The sequence below is a fragment of the Dromiciops gliroides genome, chromosome 2 (genome assembly GCF_019393635.1).
Source record: "Dromiciops gliroides isolate mDroGli1 chromosome 2, mDroGli1.pri, whole genome shotgun sequence".
NCBI classification, from domain to species: domain Eukaryota; kingdom Metazoa; phylum Chordata; class Mammalia; order Microbiotheria; family Microbiotheriidae; genus Dromiciops; species Dromiciops gliroides.
The window spans coordinates 537546938-537570871 of NC_057862.1; the positions used below are offsets into that span (position 1 = coordinate 537546938).

General features: G+C 38.5%; 1 protein-coding gene across 1 annotated transcript in view; it reads left to right on the forward strand.

Moving 5' to 3' along the window:
- The window catches only part of PSD3 (pleckstrin and Sec7 domain containing 3), a 538748-nt gene that overhangs the window by 254964 nt on the left and 259850 nt on the right, over positions 1–23934 (forward strand). The window contains 1 exon segment of the mRNA XM_043989192.1: positions 4071–4160. Within this exon segment, the coding sequence (XP_043845127.1) occupies positions 4071–4160 (90 nt within the window).

The window sequence follows — 23934 nt, forward strand, 5'->3', positions numbered from 1 at the left end:
TCTGTTTCCAAATTGATACAGTACAGTGCTCTTAATGATACCAAGCTGCTCCCTGAAACTTTAAATAATTAAATTAAGGGAAACACATGACAAGGTACCTGGTATGGCAGTTTTTATTATCCCCATTATGTGGATGTGAGGAACTTAGAAGCTTTGCCTCAAAGTCATATGGATAGTAAATGTCAGAACAGGATTCAAATACAAATATTCTCACTAGTTCCAAAAGAGCCATATTAAAAAAAAATAAGATGTATGTATGCATGTGTCTATGTGTATACATACAACACAGACATAAACATTTACTATGTTTCACTGACAAAACAAAGTCCACCAGAAAAATAGAATTTGGAAAACCATCTTAAATGTGCTTAGGAATCTTAACCACATCTTAGTATTTTCATGTTTGTTGGGCCAGTCTCTTGACATGTTAAGGATGCTATCCAGATTGATGAATCTTGGAGGCTTGGGCATGACTAGATTTTATGGTTTTCAAACTGAATTCTAACTGTATATTTTTGCATGGATTTTCCACTTTCGTATTAATTATCTTTTTTAGGTTTATTGAAGCCTTTTTTTCTGATTTCAGAGGCAATGATCCAGAGATTCATTAGCATCTCAGATTTGATTGGAAATGCAGCATTGATTTCAAGGGAACATTTCTGCGACCTCTTGATTCATTAGTAGGCCTTTTCAAATCTCAGTCCTTTATTGACTTAATTGAAATGAGTTCAGAATATGAGATAGTAGTGTCCCTCCTGAGCGTGCCAAACTGACAAGCATTTGTTTGGAGGAAGTGCTTTCTATTTTTCTGAGTTATGAACCCTAAGATGTAGTGGATCAAGATCTGGCCAGACTAAAGACCTAGTAGATTTAGGTCTAGACTCTGAAACCTACAAGCTGTGTGACCAGGGGAAAATCACTTAAAACTATTAGTGCCCCAGACAGCTGATTTGAAACTTTAAATTGTAGAAGACTTGGAAATCTGCATTAGTAGATGGATATTTTCTCACTTGGAGTTCCCTAAATTGGAAGAAACCATCGGTCCCTAACCAAGAAAGTGAATTCTAATTAAGTTAGGAAAAAAGAACAGAATTGTGACAATCAATGTATTTCCCTGACATAGGCTGTGTCCTTTGAGGTACCAAGTCAGAGACTGGGGATTGGCTTTATTTCATTTATAGTGTTTTACCCAAAGTATCTTTAATCAAGTTTGATTGTGGGGAAGAGTGAATTATGGGGAAGAGAATGGGAAACTGACCACACTTCATTGTACTTCTTTCTACAAATCTCAGTCCTTTAGTCGCTTTTAAAGTTGTATGTATTGGGGGCAGCTAGGTGGCGCAGTGGATAAAGCATTGGCCCAAGCATTGGCCCTGAATTCAGGAGGACCTGAGTTCAAATCCAGTCACTTGACACTAGCTGTGTGACCCTGGGCAAGTCACTTAACCCTCATTGCCCCACCAAAAAAAAAAAGTTGTATGTATTTAAGCAAATGTGCCAACAAAGAACAAAGTGGATCGAATTTGCCTTTTAACTCATAATTTATTCCTGACTAGCCTGTAAAAATTATTAAGATGCAATGAAATCCATTGACTTATTCAGCAGACTTTGTGTCTGTTGTGAACAAGGCACTGTGAAATAGTCCAGAGGTTAATGTGAGAGCACCCCTAAGCAGGATCTCAGTAATATTCTTGTTTTTAGCTCTCTAATGTGATATAACAATAACAACATCAACAACTCACATTGATATAGCAAATTAAGGTTGCAGAGTGCTTTACATACATTTTCTCATTTGAGTCTTACAGTAATCCTGTGAGGTAGGTGCAGTTGTTCAATCTATTTTACAGATAGGAAAACTGAGACTGAGGAGAGGTAAAGTAATTTACCCAGGGTCACGCGGGTAGTACAAGTCAGAGGCAGGATTTCAATTCATGTCATCTTAGCTCTAGTTCCTGAAATCTAACTGCTGTGCTGCCTACATGCTCTGTGAGATCAAAGGATCATGTCTTAAAGAAATTTTATGGCTTCAAGCATCTAGTACAATATTACTATACATAATAGGCATTAAAGAATGCAAATATATTCTTCATAATTTATGATTAAAAAGAATAATTGTTTTATAGGCACATGGGGCGCTTGCTGTTTAAAACAGGTCTGTGGAGGCTCTTTCTATAAAGTGAAGAACTTAAAATAAAAGTTAATAGCCCCTTAAAATTTTTCCTCTAGCTAGTATTTTTTTTTGGGCGGGGGGGGGGGGGGAGCAGGGCAATGAGGGTTAAGTGATTTGCCCAGGGTTACCCAGCTAGTTAGTGTTAAGTGTCTGAGGCCGGATTTGAACTCAGGTCCTCCTGAATCTAGGGCCAGTTGCCTTATCCACTGCTCCACCTAGCTGCCCCCTAGCTAGTTTTTTTTTTTTTTAAGGGCAATGGGGGTTAAGTGACTTGCCCAGGGTCACACAGCTAGGTAAGTGTCAAGTGTCTGAGGCTGGATTTGAACTCAGGTCCTCCTGAATCTAGGGCCAGTTGCCTTATCCACTGCTCCACCTAGCTGCCCCCTAGCTAGTTTTTTTTTTTAAGGGCAATGGGGGTTAAGTGACTTGCCCAGGGTCACACAGCTAGGTAAGTGTCAAGTGTTTGAGGCTGGATTTGAACTCAGGTCCTCCTGAATTCCAGGCCAGTGCTTTATCCACTGCGCCACCTAGCTGCCCCCCCAGCTAGTATTTTTAAAGAGATTTTACTAGCATAAGCATTAATACATATCTAAAATGTTTTAGTTGTGGCCCTGTGTCATCTTGTACTTTAAGCTTATGCAAGTGTCTTAGACATCAGAGATCAAATATTAGTTATAGAGTATAGAATTATAGATCTTGGAAGGGAGTTCAGAAAAGCATCTGGTTCAGTTCCTTGTCTTCAGGCAGGAAAAAAGGATTATTCCCAGTTTGTGGCCAAGCCTATCCAGTTAAGTGACTGCCCATGGAGATGATGTTGTTTTTGTTTTGGGCGGGGCTTGGGGGGAAGTTGGGATAGATTCTGACTTTCCTACCTCTGAGTGGTGGAGTGGTCTTCTCATTGCAAAATTGGTAGTCCTATTGCTTACTAGGATAAATATTTGTGTTGCTCAACTATTCAGACAGGAATTTAATGCAAAATTCTTCCTATAAGACGTTTACTTTGACATTGAAAAGAATACTCTCATTTTGACAAAATCAGGTTACTCATAACACGGCATCCTTGGGATAGAAGGATGTGAGTGCAAAGTAATTTGAGGACTTTTCTTTAGGTTTTCAAACTGTGAATACCACTTGCTTATGAAGTCATAGCCTAACCTTTGGGGGGAAAACAGAACTTCATCACCCCCCAAATCCAAGATTTGGTGCCTATCACCACCTGTTCTTGCCTTAGTGAATTACCTTGGTCTCTTTTTGGGTGAGCCTGCCTCTGAGCTTACCTAGGCTGGTTGTTGGATCACAGACATAGGGCCCACTCCTGGGAGTTTTTCCTGTTAGGTTAGACCTCTTGGAGCTTGCTCTTTACCAGTATGGCCTTAGAGAATGCAGAGGCATCTCCATGTCATGATGAGACATTGGAGAAGGACTTGAGAGGAGAAAATGAAATCATATATGTCTGTAATGACAGCTGTTAGAATTTAGAGATACTATTTTCTCTCTTAATACAAGAATTTGTGTGTGTGTGTGTGTGTATGTGTACACATGCATACACACACAAAGACACCCATATATATGTTATATATATATTCCTTTTGCTAAATGTGATATAGATGATTTCACCAGGTGGAATAACAAGGTTTTTTTTCCCTTTGACATAATTGTACTCTTATTTTAAAATACTGTACATTTTAATAGTAACATTTTCTAACTTATTTTTTCCCATTTCATTTTTTTTTTTTTGGTCAGAGTTTGTATCTATCCCATTAAGAATCCCGATTGATCTATGCTTGTTTAGTTATATCTGAATAAAATATGGCATGGGAGATAGGGATGGGACTAAGTAATTATTTGCAAATCATTCATTAAGTCATTGGGTCGTGTTTTTTTTCTACCCATATTCCAGAATATTGGAAAGAAGATGACCTGCCAGGAGTTTATTACGAATCTCCAGGGTGTGAATGAAGGCAGTGATTTTCCCAGGGACCTGCTGAAGGTAAGCAAGCAATGAAATACTTGTTTTTCTAAAAAGTAGGTTTACGTTTGAATTCACTGATCAATTTCTGAGTTTGAGATTGTTAGCCTTAAGGTTCCTTTAGCGAGGTGCCTTCTAATTTGGATTTTTATAAGCTATACTAGAGTGAGTAAAAATTGGGCATGTCCTTGGGCCTCTTTTCCTCTGTAATATGTGTGGACTGTTGTTCATTTCTACAAAAAAACAAAACAAAACAAAACTTGTGTGACAAATAGGATATCCTGGAAACCACTGCAATAATGACTTGTTAAGTAGATGCTTTAAATTTGGCAGCTCAAACAGTTAATGGATGGCATTGAACTTTTGGGCTGTTTGCAATCAGACTGTTTCAGAAAGCTCGGGAAAGGTTACAAAGGTGTATTCACTATGGAAACAAAAATGCATTTGCAGATTATAATGGATACAGTTTTGGCTTTATTCAAGCTCTAGTCACACGTCCTTGAGTTGTCTCTGCAAATCGATTAAATTAAATCTGAATAATTACAAAATGCCTGCAGTATTCACAGTCTGGCTTTATTTTTGGCCTTGTTCCTCTCCATCATCAGATAGTTATCATAGAGACAACAGAGGTGAGATTAGGATTCACAGCACATTCTATAGTAGGATAAATGAAATGGCATGCTTTTAATCAAATGCAAGATTGTTAGCAAGAGGAAATGTGAGTCTAGGGCTGAGGCGTCATGGGGAGGGGGTCATGTAGGGTCTGATTATGGTATATAGTAGATCTGGACTTGGAGTCAAGAAGACTCAAGTTCAAATCCTGTCGCAGACATCTACCAGCTGTGTGACCCTGGGCAAGTTACTTGACCTCTGCCTGTCTGAGTTTTGTTATCTGTAAAATGGGAATAATCGCACCTGCCTCCCAGGGTTGTTGTGAGGATCAACTGACATGATAAATGTAGAGCACTATGCAAACTTATAGTACTATATAAATGTTAGGTGTTATTATATCTCTCATTTGAGCCTAGTTTTCTGACCTAACATTCACCTAGATTTCTTATGGAATCAATTATTGGGAATAGATTTTTGCCCTTAAAAAGCAAACTTGGTTCACTAGGTGATGCTGCAGTATGGAAATGTGCCCACTGAAGGAAAAATATCTTATCTCCCATGCCCTAGACAATTGTTTATAAATTCTAAGTGAAGATAGACAAGATTGCCTTCCATTTTAGGAAGACGTAATAAGAATTAAAGGAGGGAGAAAGACAATGAGTTATGTTATAATATAAAGTCGTGCTAAACTTTGTTGAATTTAGTAGCTCATTTAAAAATGGTGATGTTAGACAAAATGAAAAGAGGAAAAACAGCTTTTCAATAAGCAAGCTAAGATCCCATTTACCTTTTTTTTTTTAAAGACCAACATAGCTACTGCCTGCCTCCATTGGCTTTGTTTCCTTGAGGTGGCTTTATGGGAGATAACAGGTGCCCCACTATGGCAGTAACTGTGTTCAGCACAATTCACTGATCTCATACAAGAGGACACAAGTTAACAAGTTTTTTTTGCAGTCTGATGGTGTTAGCCTGGAAAATAATGGGTTCTTTGAAAAGGGAGTATTTGCCAGGCTTTTATCCAGTAATATCTGAAATGAAAATTGACAAGATAATTTTCACCATGTAGCTTATAGGTTGCTGTACTGAGTTTAGATGGCTTACATTACTATAGTTACATAATTGGGAAGTCTCAGAGTCTTTGATGCAGTGGTCAGGTGAGAAAATGCAGCCCAGATTCTGGCCAGGGATTGTCACACAACTCAGAGAAACACCTTCCTCCACTTATTTGCTAAGCAAAGAATTTGCCTGATGATTTTTTTTTTGCAGTTGTGTGATTGGAAATATGATTACAAACCTCAGAGAAATCCTCCTCTTCCCCCCCCCCCCAATAGCATATTATACTGTGCCTTATTTACTGCAGGGAGATTGGTTACTCATTGGTATTCCAGAAACGACCATAGGGTTTAGAATGGAAATTGTCAAGTGGAAGAATATTGACTTTTTTTCTCTCCTGAAGGTGATAGTCTTCCATTTTGATAGGAATTGAGATTTTCCTGCATGCTGCAACATGAACAGGGTTTCATTAAAGTTATTTTCCCCCCATTATACTATTCTTTCTGCTAGTTTCCTTGGTTTTCTTTATCTTTTTCTTATTAGTTATTTCTGGATTTTCTGCCGAGATAAATTACAGTTTGAAAAGCGTGTGTGCATAACATGTACACACACACACACACACACACACACACATATATATATATTTACATAGATGTAAAATTGATAGGTGTATATATGTGTGTGCAAGTATATAGATATACACACATCTAATCACATAGATGGATGAATATATACAAACATTCCATGTAAGTTTTAGATTCTGTCCTGTAAGTTTTGAAATACTTAAATTAAAAAAAAATTACATGAAGTAGAGCTGGAATTTTAAATGTAAGTAACAGTTCAAATTCATCTGATTTTTTTTCTTCTCTTTCTTTTTCACTATCTGCCTTTACTCATTATGCTGATGCCAACTCCGCTTGCAAGCAGAGTGTTTACAAAGTTAAAGGACAGTTTTACTAAAATGTGGATTGAATGAACAAGCAGAAATACAAAGCTGGAACAGACAAGCCTACTTTCTAATAGGAGGATACAGCACATATAGGGGAATAGGGACCAAGGGCTTTTTGGTTTGGAGAGTCCCAGGGATTAAACAAAGCCTTAGGGCAGTGGGTCTTCACACCTTTTCCTAGGAGCAGTGGGAGTTTTGGTTTGGTTACTGTTGACAGAGTAAGAGGTGAAAAGGGAGTGTTGGGGTGATGAGGGTGGGTATTGGTGCAGGGCAGATGGATGACTGATTGGATGTGAAGCATGGGCTGAGGCCCATTAGAGATAGTAGGTTTGATAAAGAGTCTTTTTCACCCACTAAAGAGAATCTTTGGAAAAGTTAACATTGCAGCGAGCTGCCCTTTCTCAGAGATGCCTGGAAAAGCTGAGACCCTTACAGTCCTGGCTGAGAGGTCCCTCTCCCTGTACCGAGATTTGACTCCTCCTTTAATTCTCCCTGACTCGAAGCAATTGGCATCAGTCAGTGGTCTCAGACCAGGCCAAAACCCTCTGCCAAAGCAATGTCCTTGGGCACAGTCTTTACCACCACAGAACGGGGAGGCCTCTGGAGTTTTCCCATTTGGCAGGAGGATGCCATCTTTCCAACATTACAGCTTTTTTGATGTAGTCCTGACAAATTAGGGATTCCCTCTCCCTGAATCTGTTTTCCCCCTTTTTGCTACTCAGACCAACTTCCTGACTCCCAGAACCTTCCTTGGGGTGCAGTCCCACCGTCCTTATCTCCTCAAGAGAGAGGCCCAGGCACCAACTTGGCTTCAGATATAGTGACTACTATTGTTCTTTCTCCCGCTTCCCCAGCTGTAATTTGTGTTGAACTTCCTAAAAACCTCCTTGGTTTCTCCCTAATTAACTCTTAAGGACAGAAAAATCTCCTTATAGGCTGCTATGATTTTTCTAATCACCCCTGGGATTCAACCGTCCCCTCCTGATCCTATGGAGAGGGGCTGGTAGAGAAAGCTGCATTCTCTAGGCCCTTCTGCCTGCATTCCTCCTGGGAGTAGGATTCAGTTTGTGGGCTGAGGGGTGGGACAGGGAGAAAAATCCCATGGTGGCTGTGTACCACTTCCATTGTGTTCATGTATAAGAGGCCAGAAAAACTCCCATGAAAATGATTCTATTCCTGAGTGTTCAGGCATAAGAATGGATATCTGACATTCCCCCTATCCATTTTCCAGTGGGGCTAGTTGAAATTGGAAATTGGCTTAATGTTTCTGTCCTGAAGCCAGGTTTTTATTGTATGTGTTGTCCTTATTACTTTTAGGTTCCCTTAATTTATTTAAAGTAAGGTTTGAATTTGTCTGTTGCTATGGGTAGCCAGGCAGTCAGGAATATTTATTGAGGGCTTGCTCTTCTTCAGGGTGTGGTATACTGGGATAGGTGTAAGGAGAGAGAGAGAGAGACAGAGGAAGTAGAAAAAAGCTTCTCCCCTCAAAGAGATTACAGAAAAGAAGGGGATAGTTTCTCCCCATAAAATGCACAACTATTCTGTAGTTTTCCTTATGATTGAACTGTAAATTGAATTTCACTAGTTTAACGTGGTTAATATTGATGTATAGGAGCAGTAATTTATTAATCTTAATTTAAAGTCCACGATTTTCTTTCAGTAGCAAAGAACTCACTTCAAAGTCCAAATATTCAGAGAATTTTATGCTTTCAAATAAGCTTAGGTTAGCACCAAAGGGATAGAAGATAAATTGAGTCATTAAAAAACCCCACCACCTCCCTGTTTTAAAGGAGTATATTTTATATAGTTCCTTTGGACTTTCCTCCTACCTTTTAACAACTTACTTAATGCTTCTTTAGTTGATTGTTCCTTTGTATCACTCACAGCACCCCCCACCCACCCCACACACCTCAGGCCTAGTTTTCTCTTCCCAATTCAGCTATAACATATCAAAAGAACAGCTCCTCAGGTAACTTAAATCTGGCCAGCCAGATGCTATACCTCCCTTACAACCCCTTTTCTCCCTAGGTTGTAAGGCTTGACCACTCCACTGTCCTGAATGTGGACATTTCCTAGGATTCCTCAGGAGCACGGCTTAAAAGCAGGGTTGGTCTGAGAGGCCTTGACCATCATACCAGCAGATTAGTTAATCAGCAAATTTTTATAAAGGTTTCATGACACTGTGCTAGGCACTGGGATGCTAGAAAGCTTATATAATACTGACTCTCTTACATAGTCTTCTTGGAGCTTACATACTAGTAAGATCCCATTATACAAGATGGCATGATAAATTCATCATAGATTTACAAAACAGAGTAGTGAGATAGGAGAAGGAAGCCTGTTATACCAAGGAAGGTAAGGCTTTGAAATGGAGGTGGCATTTGAGTTGGGTAAAATGGTTAACAGTTTAGTAGAAGAGAGAGATGGGGAGGGGTATTTCTGATGAATAAGAAATAGTGAAAAAATGGCAGCCATGAGGACATAGTGCATGTTCAGGGGGAAGATGGGAGAGTATGGAATGGTCTCAAATTTTTTATTTTTTATTTTCCAAAGAATCAGAATAGAAAGTGTTCAATTTTCTTCTCTACCCCTTGTTCAGAACATTGTTTTTGTGATTTTTCTCCTAAACGTATTTCCTCTCTTGTGCCTTAATTATTTTAATGAAGTTCTTTTATTCATTTAGTTATTTTTCTTTCACATAATCCCCCATTAGTCTCCTGCCCTTTCTTGGTTAACTGTATCAGGAAAATGGCAATAGTAATTTCAATTGTACTTGCTTTTATTGACTCTTTAATGGCTCTCTAATTGCTGTAGCAAAAAAAATACAAATGCCTTATCTTGGCAGTCAAGGCCTTTCACAGTCTGGCTCTATCCTACCTTTCTAGCCATATTTTTATATTAAATTCATGCCAAATTTGAGTACTAGCAGTTCCCTGAACTTCACATTCTCTCTCCCACTTCTTTACACTTACATAAATTATCCCCCAGGCCTGGGACCTCCTTCTTCCTCATCCCCACCTGTCAGAATCCTTATTTTCTTTTAAGGCTCAGTTCAGATGTCATCTCCTTCTGAGGAAGCCTGCCTTGATTCCCTCAAGTGCAAATGGATCCATCTTCAAATTACTGCCTAGCTCAGGGTCCTTGTACATAGCAGATCCTTAATACAGGTTTGCTCAATTGAATGGGTGGTCCCCATTTTCCTTGCTGCTTGTGTGTAGGGAGAGAAGCAACAGAGTAGTGGGATGATGGACACTGATTACTTAGCTGTGGGGGTGGGGAAAGATGGGACCGTTTCATTATAAACTTATATGAAAGGTGTCTCCCCAAAATCTATGACAAAGATAAGAGGAAATGAAGGAGACAAGGAATAAATGAAAATTGAGATATGGAGGTTTGAGGTTGAAAGTCAGCCACCAGCTGTGTATTAATTTTCTTCTGAGATGAAGCCTGGAGGAAAATTTGAGATTTAAAGAATGAAGCATTTATTTTATCTCTATGTTTTCAGGTAGTGGCAGCTACCTGAAAAAAACTACAGGTTTTATGTATCATCTGTTGAGCACCCACTGTGTGCAGAGAACTCTTGGGTTCTGTGGAGTATTAGAGATGATGTACATCCCCTTGCTTCCTGAAATCTCATTGAAGAAATCCAAAAAATATGTTCATGGACCAACCTGAGAGCTTCAGAGTCAATTGTAAGCAATTTGCATAATGCTGAACAGGGGACAAGACCCTTAAAAGCTAATAATTAGTGCAAAGGGAGCATTGCCCTGGAATTAGTGCAGAGCTGGCAGGAGTAGGGGAATAGTGCCCCTGGTTGCTAAGGCGGCATCCCTGGGAATCGATGGAAAACTAAGAAGGTTTCCTTGGCCCATTGGTTGATCAGCCATTTTTGAGGTTATCCATTAGCCAGGCTACCTTTACAATGTTCTTTAGAATGTTGTTCTTTGGTAGGAGCTCTGTTGCTGTGTTTATTTTAGTGCCTTTGATGTAGACTGGTTACTTTGAAGTCACCAAGATGACCCTGAAAGGAAACCTGAAAGCTTTCTCAGGTTCGAAGTCAACTGCTGGATCCTTGCTGCCTTTTTCCCCCTCCAGGGTGGCGGTGAATCAACATGCTTATCCCAGGTAGATGCATGTGTTTGAAGCCATTAAAATAAGCCTAAATAATCCCATTGAAAGCTTTGTTTGGTATTTATTTGTGCATTAATCTGTGGCTCAGATGTTGAAGTTTTGCTTTTTCCAAAAAAGTCATGTGTGGTGTTTTGGTATTTTTTGAAATCATTCTCCAGCAATGCATGGGCTAGGTCCATCCATTCCTTAACATTCCTGAGCTGACTAAAACCCCATGATGTGCTGTGTTAAAAGGGAGTTTATTATTTGATCTCCTCAGGATAAGGGTAATTTATTAAAGTGAAGTGGGAATTGAGGAGGAAGGGGAGATGGAGCAAGGAATAAATTAAAACAAATATTAGACACAGAAGGTCAGTAAAGAAAAACAAAATACTTTAAATGAAGATGAATGTCTCCTGTCTAACAACAAGGGAGATAATTATGAAATATAAAATTATGCCTTCAAATTTTTCACCATCAAACTGTTTTATCTAAGACTTTTGTGTTTAAGGGTAAATCAACAAAAAATTAATCAGCTGCTAAACATTTTGAGGCAGGCTTTTTGTGTGTGTGTGGAGGCGGGGAGGGAGCTATCAGGGAGGGACATTAAATTCTATATGTTTAGGAGAAATCATCAGACTAGCTAGGCCAGCCTGCCCATACAATTTCTTGGTCATAGCCCCTGGCACGAATTAGGTTGGAGTAAGATAGAGCACTAATCAAATTTCCCCCTCTAGGTAATAACCTCTCCCAGCGTTTGTTAGAAAATTTTCAGCCATACAAAATGTATAGATTAAGAATAATGAATTTGTTAAAGTGGAGGATGAGTGTAAAAAATGAGAGGGGAAAGGACTCAAAAATTAAAGGCCAGTAAGGTTGAAAATGTTTATAGGATCCATGTACTCTCTGAGTTTGAATCTTGTCTTTAACATCTCTGCTTTTCAAAGACCAGTCTAGCTAAGTAAAGATAGGCTCACTATCAGTAGGCTGGCTATATAGTGAGAACTTTTTAGCCCATGGTAACCCAGAGTAAAATATAAAATGACCCTTGATTTTGTGCTGCCCTCATGCCTTTCTTTGTTGCCATGGGTAATGGGACTGGAAGGGAGACAGAGAATTGCACGTATTTGCATGCAAGGAATTATAGTTTTTATGTCATCTGTAAACTTTATCTTGGCTCTTAGAACTCTAAATGTGAGATCCTTGTCCAGTAACTCAGTGGTCATCATAAAGGAAGAGATAAGGTCTTCCAATCTTGATTTTCTTACTATACATGAAACCAGAAGAAAGAAAACATAGCCAAATGAAAGAATGTTTCCCACTGAGAGATTGATTCACAGGGAGGAATCAGTGAAGGAAAAGATACCGAAGGCGTAGGAAAAATCTTCAGACACTACCAATACTGAAAAAAAAAAGCAACCAAGAAGAATATTCAGTACCTATCTATAAGCTTATTTTTCCATTTATGCAAAATGTTTATGAAATTCACCTATACATGCATCAAGGGCTTCCTTGGGGAGGGTATTAGAAGAGAACAGACAGGCTTTCTCAAGTAATGTTCTCTACCATAAGTTTAATCTTTACCTTGACACGATTGAAAGATATAGAGAATATAAGGGGACGCTGTTGTTATTCTTTGTTAATTATGGGGGGGGAGGGCATAAAGCTACCTTAAAGGTTGTCTTCTAGCAAGTGTGACCCATTTCTATATCAAAGTCATTCCAGATCCCTTGAAAGATATGCTAGCAGAACTAACCTTATTCAGTGATTGGCTGAGCATAAACCTCAGGTGAGTCATAAAATTGGGAAGATGTATGTGTGCCGAAAGCATTCACCATGATCATGGAGGAATAATTCCTTTGGATATTGAGGTCTTTCACATGTTCCACTTTGCTGATAACAATGTGCTGTTGATGTCAGATTTTGTAAGCTATGTCACCCCCACCTCCCATTTATTCAATGCTAGAGGCTCCCTATTTACTCTGGGGTCTATATAAAATCTTCCGTTTGGCCATTCAACCTTCCATAACCTGGCACCTTCCTATAGTTCCAATTGTTTTACACCTTACCTCTATCCATCTTCCCCTTCCCCCCCAACATCCTCTGTGATCTAGTGACATTGGCTTTCTTGCTTTTCCTCCCATATGACACTCCATCTTACAACCCCAGGGAATTTTCCCTGGCTCTTCCCCAAGTCTGTGATTCTCTCCCTCCTCATCTCTACTTCCTGGCTGCCCTGACTTCCTTCAAGTCTCACCTAAAGTCTTTTCTTTTGCAGGAAGCTTTTCTCAATCCTTTTTAATCTTTTGGCATTCCCTCTGAGATTTCCAACTTACTCTATGTTTATATTGATATTTATATATATCCAGTTCACACATTACTCTTTGCATAGTGTTTTCTCTGTTAGACTATGAACTCCTTGATAACAGGAACCTTTTTCTTTTAAAATAGTCTTTCTATCCTCAGCACTTAACACAGTACCTGAAACATAGTAGGTTCTTATAAATGCTTGTGGACTAAATGAATGAAGTTCCGTTTGACCATCCACATAGGGAAGACTAAGTGGATACAAAATAGCTCTTGCACAGAAAATGCATACAGATGGATAGACGGTTTAATAGAGATTGGGACGACAGTACAAATGGACAGTGAGTTGGGCCATGAAAGGAAAGAAGGCTAGATAGAATTTGCAAAACTGTTAATGGCCCTAAACTCCCCTTGGAAACAAAAGCCCATGTTTTCAGTATTGGTATTCTAGCAAGACTGGGCAGCTGGGTGGTGAGGTGGATAGTGTGCCAGCCCTGGAGTCTGGAAGATTCAACTTCTTGAATTCAAATCTGGCTTCAGACACCAGCACTGTGACCCTGGGCAAGTCACTTAACCTGTTTGCCTCAGTTTCCTCATCTGTAAAATGGGTTGGAGAAGGAAATGGCAAACCACTCCAGTATCTTTGCCAAGAAAACCCCAAATGGGGTCACGACGAGTTTGACACGACTGAAAAACGAGAACCTCAAATTCCACCACTGGTATTATAGAACCGAAAGACTTCAAACATGGCAGTCCTTGGAATATTGAAAATGACTCTTTGCCCAGAGAGCAGTTGGAAGTACAGGAGTAAAATACGTGATCAGTGGAAAAAGGGAATAGGAAGAGAACATGTGAAGTTGAAATCTATTAAAGAGAGCTAAGAGCAGATGATGATTTAAAGTTGGATTAATAGGAGAAAACTTAGAATAGGCACAAAGGTTTGGAAGTGAATGGCCAGAAAAATGTTGAGAGAATTTAAGAGCTATTTGATGCTATCAGTTCTGTGAATAGCAGGAAAGTGCTGATTGGGGTATTTAACAAGTGTAGGCTAATTAGCAGCTACCTCCAGTAAGTCTAAGTAGAAACAGATGGGCTGTGTAAGAATAAACAAAGAGTTTGGGGTTATCTGTATGCAGAAGAAAGATTAGCTAGTGGTTAGATTCAGCATTTTAATCAATTACTCAGTTTATAAGCATTTATTAAATGCCTGCTGTGTGTCAGCCACTATTTTAGGCACTGCAGATACAAACTACTCTCAAAGAGGATTCACTTTAGTTGGGAGGATAAGTACAGAGAGAACTTTGTACAGAATAAATGGAAAGAAAAAAAGTACAAAGAAATGTTAGGGACAGAATTAGCATTTGGATGGATCAAGAAGGGCTTCACGTAGAAGGTTCTGCTCGAGGAAGAGAGAGATCCTATTCTTTTTCAACAATCTTGTAACAAGTTTCTAAGTCTTTTCCCTTGGAAATTTTTGTGTCTTAACAATTTGTTGAATACTATGGGTTTCTTGGTTTATTAATAAAAAATCAAAATTAACTGTTTTATATGTTATCATCCAAATAGATAATTTAAAACATTTTTAAAAGAGTGCCCATATGTGTAGGTTGTACGATTTCAACAGCAGAATGCCTGGAAGAAATTGAAAGGCATCTGTAGACCCTCCCCTGAAAATCTCTTTTGCATGTAACAGAAATAATGAGGTCTTGATTCTACTTTGCTTCCTCATTGGAGGGCAGAGAATGTGAGGGCTGGAAGGGACCCTAGAACTTGTCCAGTGTAATCTAGTTTTGGAGACAGAAAAACCAAGGACCAGAAGGAGTCAGGACCAGAAACTAATCAAGTTCCCTGATTTCCAGTACAATCCAAAATTCAGATTTTATATTATCTTCCCTCCATCAAAAAATATCCCCACACTCTGGTTATCACTTCCTTCTTATATTTGCAGTGTGTTACATCTGTACAGTAACAAACCCTTTTGGGGCTCTTAGTAGAAATATTCCCTGGGAATTGACTTTCAATATTTCTTTTTATTTCTCTGTTTATATCTTTAACCTGAGTTTTCTTAACTACATGGCTCTTAGCAGCTTTTACATCTTTGGAAGGAAGTAATAATACAAAATGTTCTGGCTATAGAATCGCTCCGAGGTTGTAAGATATTGAAGTTACAGTATTAAATCCCTTCAACTTTTCATTATATAAGAACAAAGGCAAAGTCAGTTTAATAAAAAAGAAAAAAAATGTTTTGCCCTTAGAAGGACTAAGCTGTTGGGGCAGACTCCGATATACCATACATTACATTTGTTGGAAACTGAAATTTTTTGGAGAAGCTGAAAGAGCTTCAGGGTATGGTATTGATTGATTGATCTGTCATGTAATGGGGAAGCAAAGTGGTACAGCTGATATAGTCAAGGCACCTGAGTTCAAATACTGCCTTTGTTACTTATTTACAGGTGTGATGGGGCAGCTAGATGATGCAGTAGATAGAGCCCTGGCCCTGAAGTTGGGAGGACCTGAGTTCAAATCTCACCTCAGACACTTACTATCTGTGTGCCCCTGAGCAAGTCACTTAACCCCAATTGCCTTAAAACATCTGGGGCCATCTCCAGTCGTCCTGATGCCTTTCTTGCCACTGGACCCAGATGGCTCTGGAGGAAATAGTGAAGTTGGTTGGTGATCTTGCACAGTCCTCCCTCACTTAAATCCAATTCACACTGTAAGTCATGACATCATCTCCCAATGTCATGGGCCTCTTTGAGAATAAAGAACAAACAACAACAACCACCTCTGGTTGTGATGAACTTGAACAAGTCCCCATCTCCTATAAAATGAGGGGGTGGAGTTAGATTGCTTCCGTTTAGTTTTTTTTTTTTTTTCCCAATTCTAAATCCTATGGTCTTTTTCTTTGGTGGTGGTGGTGGGGGAGTAGGTATAGTAATGAAAAAGGAAATGAAAATGGCATCATTCTATAAAATGACATATACCTAGTCTGTCTCTATAATAATAATAATAATAACTGACATTTATCTAGCATTTCATGATTCGAAAAGCACTTGACATCATTGCTTATTTATTTTGAACCTCCCACCAAATCTATCAGACAAGTGTAGTCTTCCCATTTTTCAGGTAAGGAAAATTGAGGCTCAGTGAAGTTGAATGGTTCATCCATAGTTATATAGTTTTACAAGGGGAATTTAAAACCAAGTCTTCCTGATTCCAAGTCTAGTATTACATACACTAGGCCACACTACTTTCTTTTCTTTCGTGGTGGTGTTATGCTGGTAGGTCTTATTAACCAAGGACACATTCACATAGATGATGGAGCTTGAATAGCCCAAAGCCTATAAGCCCCCTTTCAGAATAATGTTTTTAATGCATAAAATAAAATACACATTGCATAGGTAAAATTACATTGAAATGTAGTTGTTAAAATCCTTAAAAAAACACACTGAGATTCATGCACTGCTCTACCTCTATGATGATATTATGATCTCCCCTTATAAATTTAGTTTTTATTCATTTTTTATTTTCAAATGGTTTTTCCTCTGCTCTCATTTTATGACATGGGGTCTAGTATTTCTAGTGTGAGTTTGGGAAAGTTATGCCACTTCTGGTTCTCATTTTGTTCGTCTCTAAGGCCCCTTTCAGCCTTGTAGTCCTATAAAAGTGTTATGGTAGCCTTGACATCTTTTGGTTGTGTACCCAAATCAATTTTGTAAGCGGGTTTTAAATTCTTCATTGGGTCAAAGAGAAGAGCACATAGCTATGAGACACAGCTCTTATGAACTCGGGAGGATGTTCAAGTTTCAGGTTAAAGAAACATTAGTCTCTGTCAATTCCCACAGGTTGGTGTCAGAGCATAGCATGAGGAAGGAATGATCTGCCTGGAAGGGGAAAGAAAAGGAACATTTTTCTAATGTAAAGGCTGAAATAAATTCTCATATAATTTTGATCCGAGTTTTATTCTGAGTGCATAGTTCAAAATAGGAACTGATGGGTGGTATTTAAATGTAGCTATATAAAGAGCATTCACTGTTGCTTAGAATAGGTGAATGATTCCTGGTGAGGGGGTCATTGAAAACTTGTTAACAATCATATCCGTGGTATGGATGGATTTTGATGCATTTTCTTAGGCAGTAGGTTAGCAAATCTTTGATGATACTTAATAGCTGTTCTCCAGCAACTTTGAATATTCTGGGTTAAAATTGGAACTAAGCTTTTTTTTTTAAAATTTTTTAAATTTTGTCAGAAAATTGAGTCTGAAATGCCTAATTGAAAGGTCATGTCAGGTTTTGGTGCCTGAGTGTCCTTCCACTGAAGGATGGGAGAGAAGAAGCATGAGTGTATACTATGATTTGGAGGTCATCAGTCTGACCTCAAATATAAAATGATGGTGGCAATGTTTTGAATCAGCTGAAGCTCCATCAATCATGCTCATATTTATTTTTTATTTTTGTTTTTTCCCAGTTATAATTTTAAATTTTTTTAACATTTATTTAAAATTTTTTTATAAGTTCCAAATTCTCTCCCTCCCATCTCTCCCCCCACTTATTGAGGATGCAAGCAATATGATCTAAATTATACACGTGAGGTCATGCAAGACATATTTCCATATTAGCCACGTTTTAAAAAAAGATGCTTATTGTCTTTAAAGATGTATCAAAACTGTTTCAAAAGAACAGATGCTGCTTAAAGCATACAAACAGATTTCTCTTGGTCCCCTCCCCCATCCTGTGTAGAGTTGTGTTTGACTGGGGGTGGTAGTAATACTTAAGGGTACTGTAATGGAATATTAACAATTCCCAGAAAGGTTCTATTTTTAATCTTATCATGCAGAAGCTACACAGTATTTCATATTCAAATATATCCATAGAATTTAGAAATGCGTGTGATGAATTAGTTTTCCTTTTACTACTTAGCTACATCTGCCATCAACATTATTGTTCTTTCCACACCATCCCCCTCCTTCCAGTATCTCCAAATTTGCCAAATTCTTTATAGTTATAGGGGAAGCAAATCGATGTATTCGTACAAGAAGGGAAATTTGTGGGGTGGCCCCCCCTTTTTTTTTTAGTGAGGCAATTGGGGTTAAGTGACTTGCCCAGGGTCACACAGTTAGTAAGTGTTAAGTGTCTGAGGCCAGATTTGAACTCAGGTACTCCTGACTCCAGGGCCGGTGCTCTCTCCACAGGGTGGCCCATTTTAATTGCTCTTCTGCCCTTGATTTGATTGCTCTCCTTATAAAACAAAATTATTCCCTTTTTCATTTTCCTCCTTTATAGTATTGGCAAGATGGATATTGCATTCTTTTGTGTCAGTGGGCTAAATGTTTGGGAATTTCAGTGATTTCTATAAAAATGCCTGACAATTATTACTATAATATGTTTAGAGGATAGTGATTATAGCCTGCTGATTCAGGGAGTTTGGTGGTATGTAATTAGCTGGTACAAATTTGAGGTGTCAAAATAAATAAATTTAAATCCTCTGCCTCATATCTACAAAAAACTTGAAGTTTAGGAAGTAACGACCACTTCAAATTCTCTCAGAACTTGACATTTAGGCATACCCAGCACTTTTGTATGGAATTTAGCCACCTGTCCTCATGATTTACATAGATTTTGAATTGGAGAACAGTTTTTAAATTTTGACTGATGAACTAAGCATTTTGCCAGTTGAGATTGCAATTTGTATTGAAACAAATAGCAAAGACCTTCAAAAATCGGGCCTTTTCTTCATTCAGTTCTTTGTAGCACAACTGTCTCTAATGTGAACCATTGAGAATAACTTTTAATCAGAATATAACAGCTTTCTTTTATGTATGTGTTTCTGTGCATGTGTATATATGTGTGTATATATATAACATATTATATACAACTAATATAGCTAATATATAATATATGATATGATATTATGTGTAATATAATTTATATGGACAGTGTGACCAGGTATTTTTTTTCCAGGGTTCTATTAGCACTTGGAATCCTTTAGCATTTTGGAAACAACAGAACTTATCAGTTAATTAGCAAGAATAATTAGGAAATTACTAGTGGAGTGTGAGTTCCTTCCTGAGAAGGCAGTGCAGTGTATCTTTTTCCTCACCCATCACTCCCATTGGGCAGTGTCCCATGGCCTGACCCCATTCTCCATCATCTGAGGATGCACTTTGGACTTTTTGCCTTCGACATGATTTGTGGTACATGACAAAAAATCAGAAATAACCACTTAGGTCTCTGTTCCTTCATATTTTGGAAGATTCATGCTTTCATTGCATCTATGCAGATTTCATCCTTCCATATCTACTCATTATATGTGATTATAATCCTTGTTTTCCCATAACAGTGTACTGACTGTGTCTTTTTGTTCTTTGGTATCACAGAGGTGCTAGGGTACTACTACTACTACTACTACTACTACTACTACTACTACTACTACTACTACTACTACTACTACTACTACTACTACTACTACTACTACGGCTAGTTGTTAGTTGTCTTTCCATCAGTTATCTTTCCTTCTTGTTCCATGATTGACACAACTCTTTTTTCAGTCATGCCTACTGGGGATGATAATGTCTTTTAAGTGTCTTTTTGTACGTAAGTCATCTCTGGTCACAACATGCAGCAGGCTGCTTATCCCCACTTTATATCTTTCTATTGCTCTTTGGATTATTTGTAATTTTAATTCTTCTAAAATGACAGTGCTCAATGTTTCTCAATCTTACAGCACTACTGGGAGAATATTGATCTTAAAGATGGGGGCTTTTGAGACGGTGATGAGTTTCTGGTCATGAAAGTGCTGTACAATTTCCCATGTAAAATTTACCACTTGGGAAATATAGTCTTCTTTCAACCTAGTTTTGGGCCCAGATGATTGTCCATCTACAGTGTCTATCCAGTATGATCAGAATTGGCAACTCCTCCAAAGGTGATTGTCACAAGTTATCATTGTGGTGTAATGCCATGGAAAGATACTCAGTGCTGGGAAGGAAGAATAGTGCTTTACAGACCTTGCTCTGTTGCTTCTCAAGCAGAAACTGGACCAATATTTTTCAGACACATCATAGAAGAGATCCTTGTGTTGGGAAGGCATTAGGTCTGTGGTTTTAGTCAGTTAATTGTAGTGAGGGACATTTCCTTCCTATTTATCGATCATACCTTATGATGGAAATAAGGAGGTCTTCATTTATCACAACTGAATATGGTCAGTATGTGTTCTGAAATCTACCCAGTGATTAGACTTAAATTTGTCTGAAGCAGAGCTAGATGCCCTTCTGACTTCTTTTCCTTACAGTAATGTAATCAGTATCAACAGTGTTTTAGGCATTGCTTAGAGCTCATTATATTCCATAGATACAAATCAAGAACAGATATGTAAAAACTTGAGAGGAATGCAGAAAGTTTATGGTGGTTTCATAGTGAGGAAGATTGCTTTTCTGTTGAATGAGGAAGGGCTTGCAGTATAACTTCTGGATAGTTCCCCCTATAACTGATGTGACCTTGTAGTGTAATTAAAAAAAAACAACAACAACAAAAACACAACTTATTTCTAAAATCCGCCCCCCCCCCACCTGCCCTGAATTTTAGATGTGCTGATGAAAATCAATCTACTCTGCCAGCCATGACATTTCCCCCCTGATTTTTTTCTCTCTTAACTACTTTCTCTGGGTTGTGGTAGAGAGCGCTTTAGGGTGGTAACAGAGCTTGAAAGGGTTTAATCAGACCAACTCCAGCCTGTACTGAAGATGCAAGAGGAATATTGCTTTTCAGCTTTGTCAATCCCCAAATCAAAGACAAATGAATTGATTTTCTTTGGTAGTAAACTGATAAAAAAGAATTTTTTTCATTCCTTTCTCCCCTCTTTCTCATCACTGGTGCTACTCTATAATTCATCCTCATTTTTTACTTCATTCCTTTTATAAGCTATGGTGAAGAGCTTGTTATATATTGTGTTTCTTTGTATTTTCAAAGGCACAGTTGTCTACAGAAATGTCAGAGCATACTTCCAGCCAGCATTTTCAATGAGTACAAAGAGCTTAACAACCCACAGATATTTTTACCAGCTTTCCATGGGAGGACACACAGGTCAAATAATGAAATGAGTACTGTTTGCTTGTATTCCTTGCTCTAGGGGCAGGGGGAGAAGGCAAGGATTGAGAAGACTGGGGATTAAAAAAAAAAAGATGAAGGACAGGCTCTGTGGTTATGCGGGTGGTTTTAATTTGGTTCTTTTACTTTTTATTTTTTTAGGGGCATAATCTTTTTGCTCAGGTTGACTCTCCCACTTACCCTTCTGCCTTTCTCAGGTCTTCCCCACCCCTTTTCCTTTGTACTTTTCCTCTCATCTTCTCACCTCACTCCTTGTCCTTCCTCTTTACATCTTCTAAGATTCCAAGTGTTAGGAAAGCAGGTGGTTTTAAAAAGGAGGAACAATTGAGAAGAGGAAATAGTCTAGCTACATTTTAATCCTGCTTGAGCCTGGCTTTTTTGTCCAGCATCATATATTTGCTTTATGCGGGGCGCTTTTCAGCATTCTGAGGGAGCAGTTTCTTCTCCAGCTCATGGCTATAATTCAGTAATGCTGCTGTTGTACATAGGCCTCTCACTTTCACCTCCCTCACCCTCATCTTGGCCAGATCTGCTGGTAGAGCCTCTTTTATTCCCTTTTACAGACCCAAGGGCAGTTTCTATTTTAACTCTTAACATTCCCTCATATATTTCTCTTCGTTCAAGTGTATATGATGATGGTCATTTGGTTATTTCTCCTTATTTCCCCTCCTCATTATTCTCCCACACTGTTCCCCTTTACCTGTGGACCAAATCCATTAGCTTTCTCTCCATGTTTGCTTGGAAAGGAGTGGTAGTAAAAAATGAAGAGTCTCCCTATTGTAAGTAGACTAGGTTCACGTATTCCTGTATTTTTCTTGTTACATCTTCCAGGGGATTGGCACCCAGGAAACAAATATTTTGTGGGATATACTATAAATTATGCTTAATATGTACTGAGTCAGTCAGTATTTATTAAGGGCCTATGTTCCAGGCACTGTGCTTCATGATTTTTTGTTTGTTTTTGTTCAAGTAGCCATGTAGATTTCTTTTTTTATTATTATTTATTATTATTTTTTTAGCCATGTAAATTTCACAGTATTTCCCTAGAACAATAGATTTGCCCCCCTTCTTCATGCCCATTCTGTAGGGTTAGAGATACTCTTATTGACATGTCCCATATGAAAACTGGAAACAGACTTCTGAGCACAAAGTATTGAGCCCTGTCTCCAAACTCACTATATCTCAGTTAGAGACTTGGTTAATTGCATGTTTCTAATGCTATAGGTTCTCTTCATGCAAATAATTCCATTTCTTTCTGCTTTTCCTCCTTGCGCCCCATCTCCTCTTTATAGTGTAAAGATCTGCTTCTGAAAACAGGACACATTAAAAAATTAAGCTGCTGAAAACTGTGTCTTTGAATTAAGGTCAAAGGTATTGAGAGCCTTTCCTCAAAAGGAGAAGGCAAAGGGATGATTTAATAACTGTCTTCTTGGATGTCAAAGGAAGTATGGTGTCATAGAAAACAGTCTATATTAGGTGTCGAGAAAACTGAATTTGAGTACCTGCTCAATTACTAACTAGTTGTGTGGCCTGTGGCAAGTTAACATCTCTCCAAACCTCTGTTTTATTACCTGTAAAACGAAAATACTGCTTATACGATCTGTCCCATCTTTTTGTTTTACAGTTGTTTCAGTCATGCCTGACTCTTTTTGATCCTCTTTGGGGTTTTCTTGGCAAAAATACTAGAATGGTCTACCATTTCCTCCTCCAGCCCATTTTACAGATGAGGAAACTGAGGCAAACAGGGTTAAGCGACTTGCCTAGGGTCACATAGTTAGGAAATATCTGAGGCCAGATTTGAACTCAGGAAGATGAGTTTAGGCCCAGCACTCTATCCACTGAGCCACCTAGCCCCATCTGTCTCATAGGTTTGGTAAACCATACATATACTTTAAAAATGTCAGCTATTGTTATTACTTGTTCTGGAAAGAAAAAGTCCAAAGAATGACTTAAAAAAACCAAAACTCCAAAAAAGACAGCATATATTCGCATTAGAAGTAAGAACCTGAATTACTAGAGTTTGTATTGCTGCTGTCTTTGTGCCGTCAGCCTTTCAGTGCCTCACTTGGCATCCACATTAACTCAGTTGTCCCTTTCAGCTCTAAAACATTATCATCCTGTGACTCTGTATTATGGAAACTTATCACCTATCTTTATATTAAAACAAAACAAAAAGCCAAAATTGCCACAGGAGAGTGTTAATTCCCCAGCTTTTAACATGCAACCTCAGCGTTAGTTTGTCAGGATAGATATCTGGGGTAGGCCTTGCAGATGGGTAAGAAACTGGGCCTAGAATTGACTAGAGGAAATCAAATCAGACTAGATCACATTTAAGAAATTGTATTGAGTTTTCAGTTATCCCCAAGATGTTCTTTGCTGCAAAAGTCCAGATTTGAGTCATGGAACAGATCGATCCAGGCAATTCAAAATTTCTGATGGAGGGAAAGGTTTTCTTTCAGGCGGCTCAGTAGATAGAGTGGCTGGGCCTGGAGTCAGGAAGAACAGAGTTCAGATTTGGCCTAAAACAATTATTAGCCCTGTGACCCTAGGTAAATCACTTAATCTCTGTTTGCCTCAGTTTCCTCAACTATAAAATGAGGGTTATAATAAACTATACCTACCTCCCAAGGTGACTTTGAGGTTCAAATGAGAGAAAATA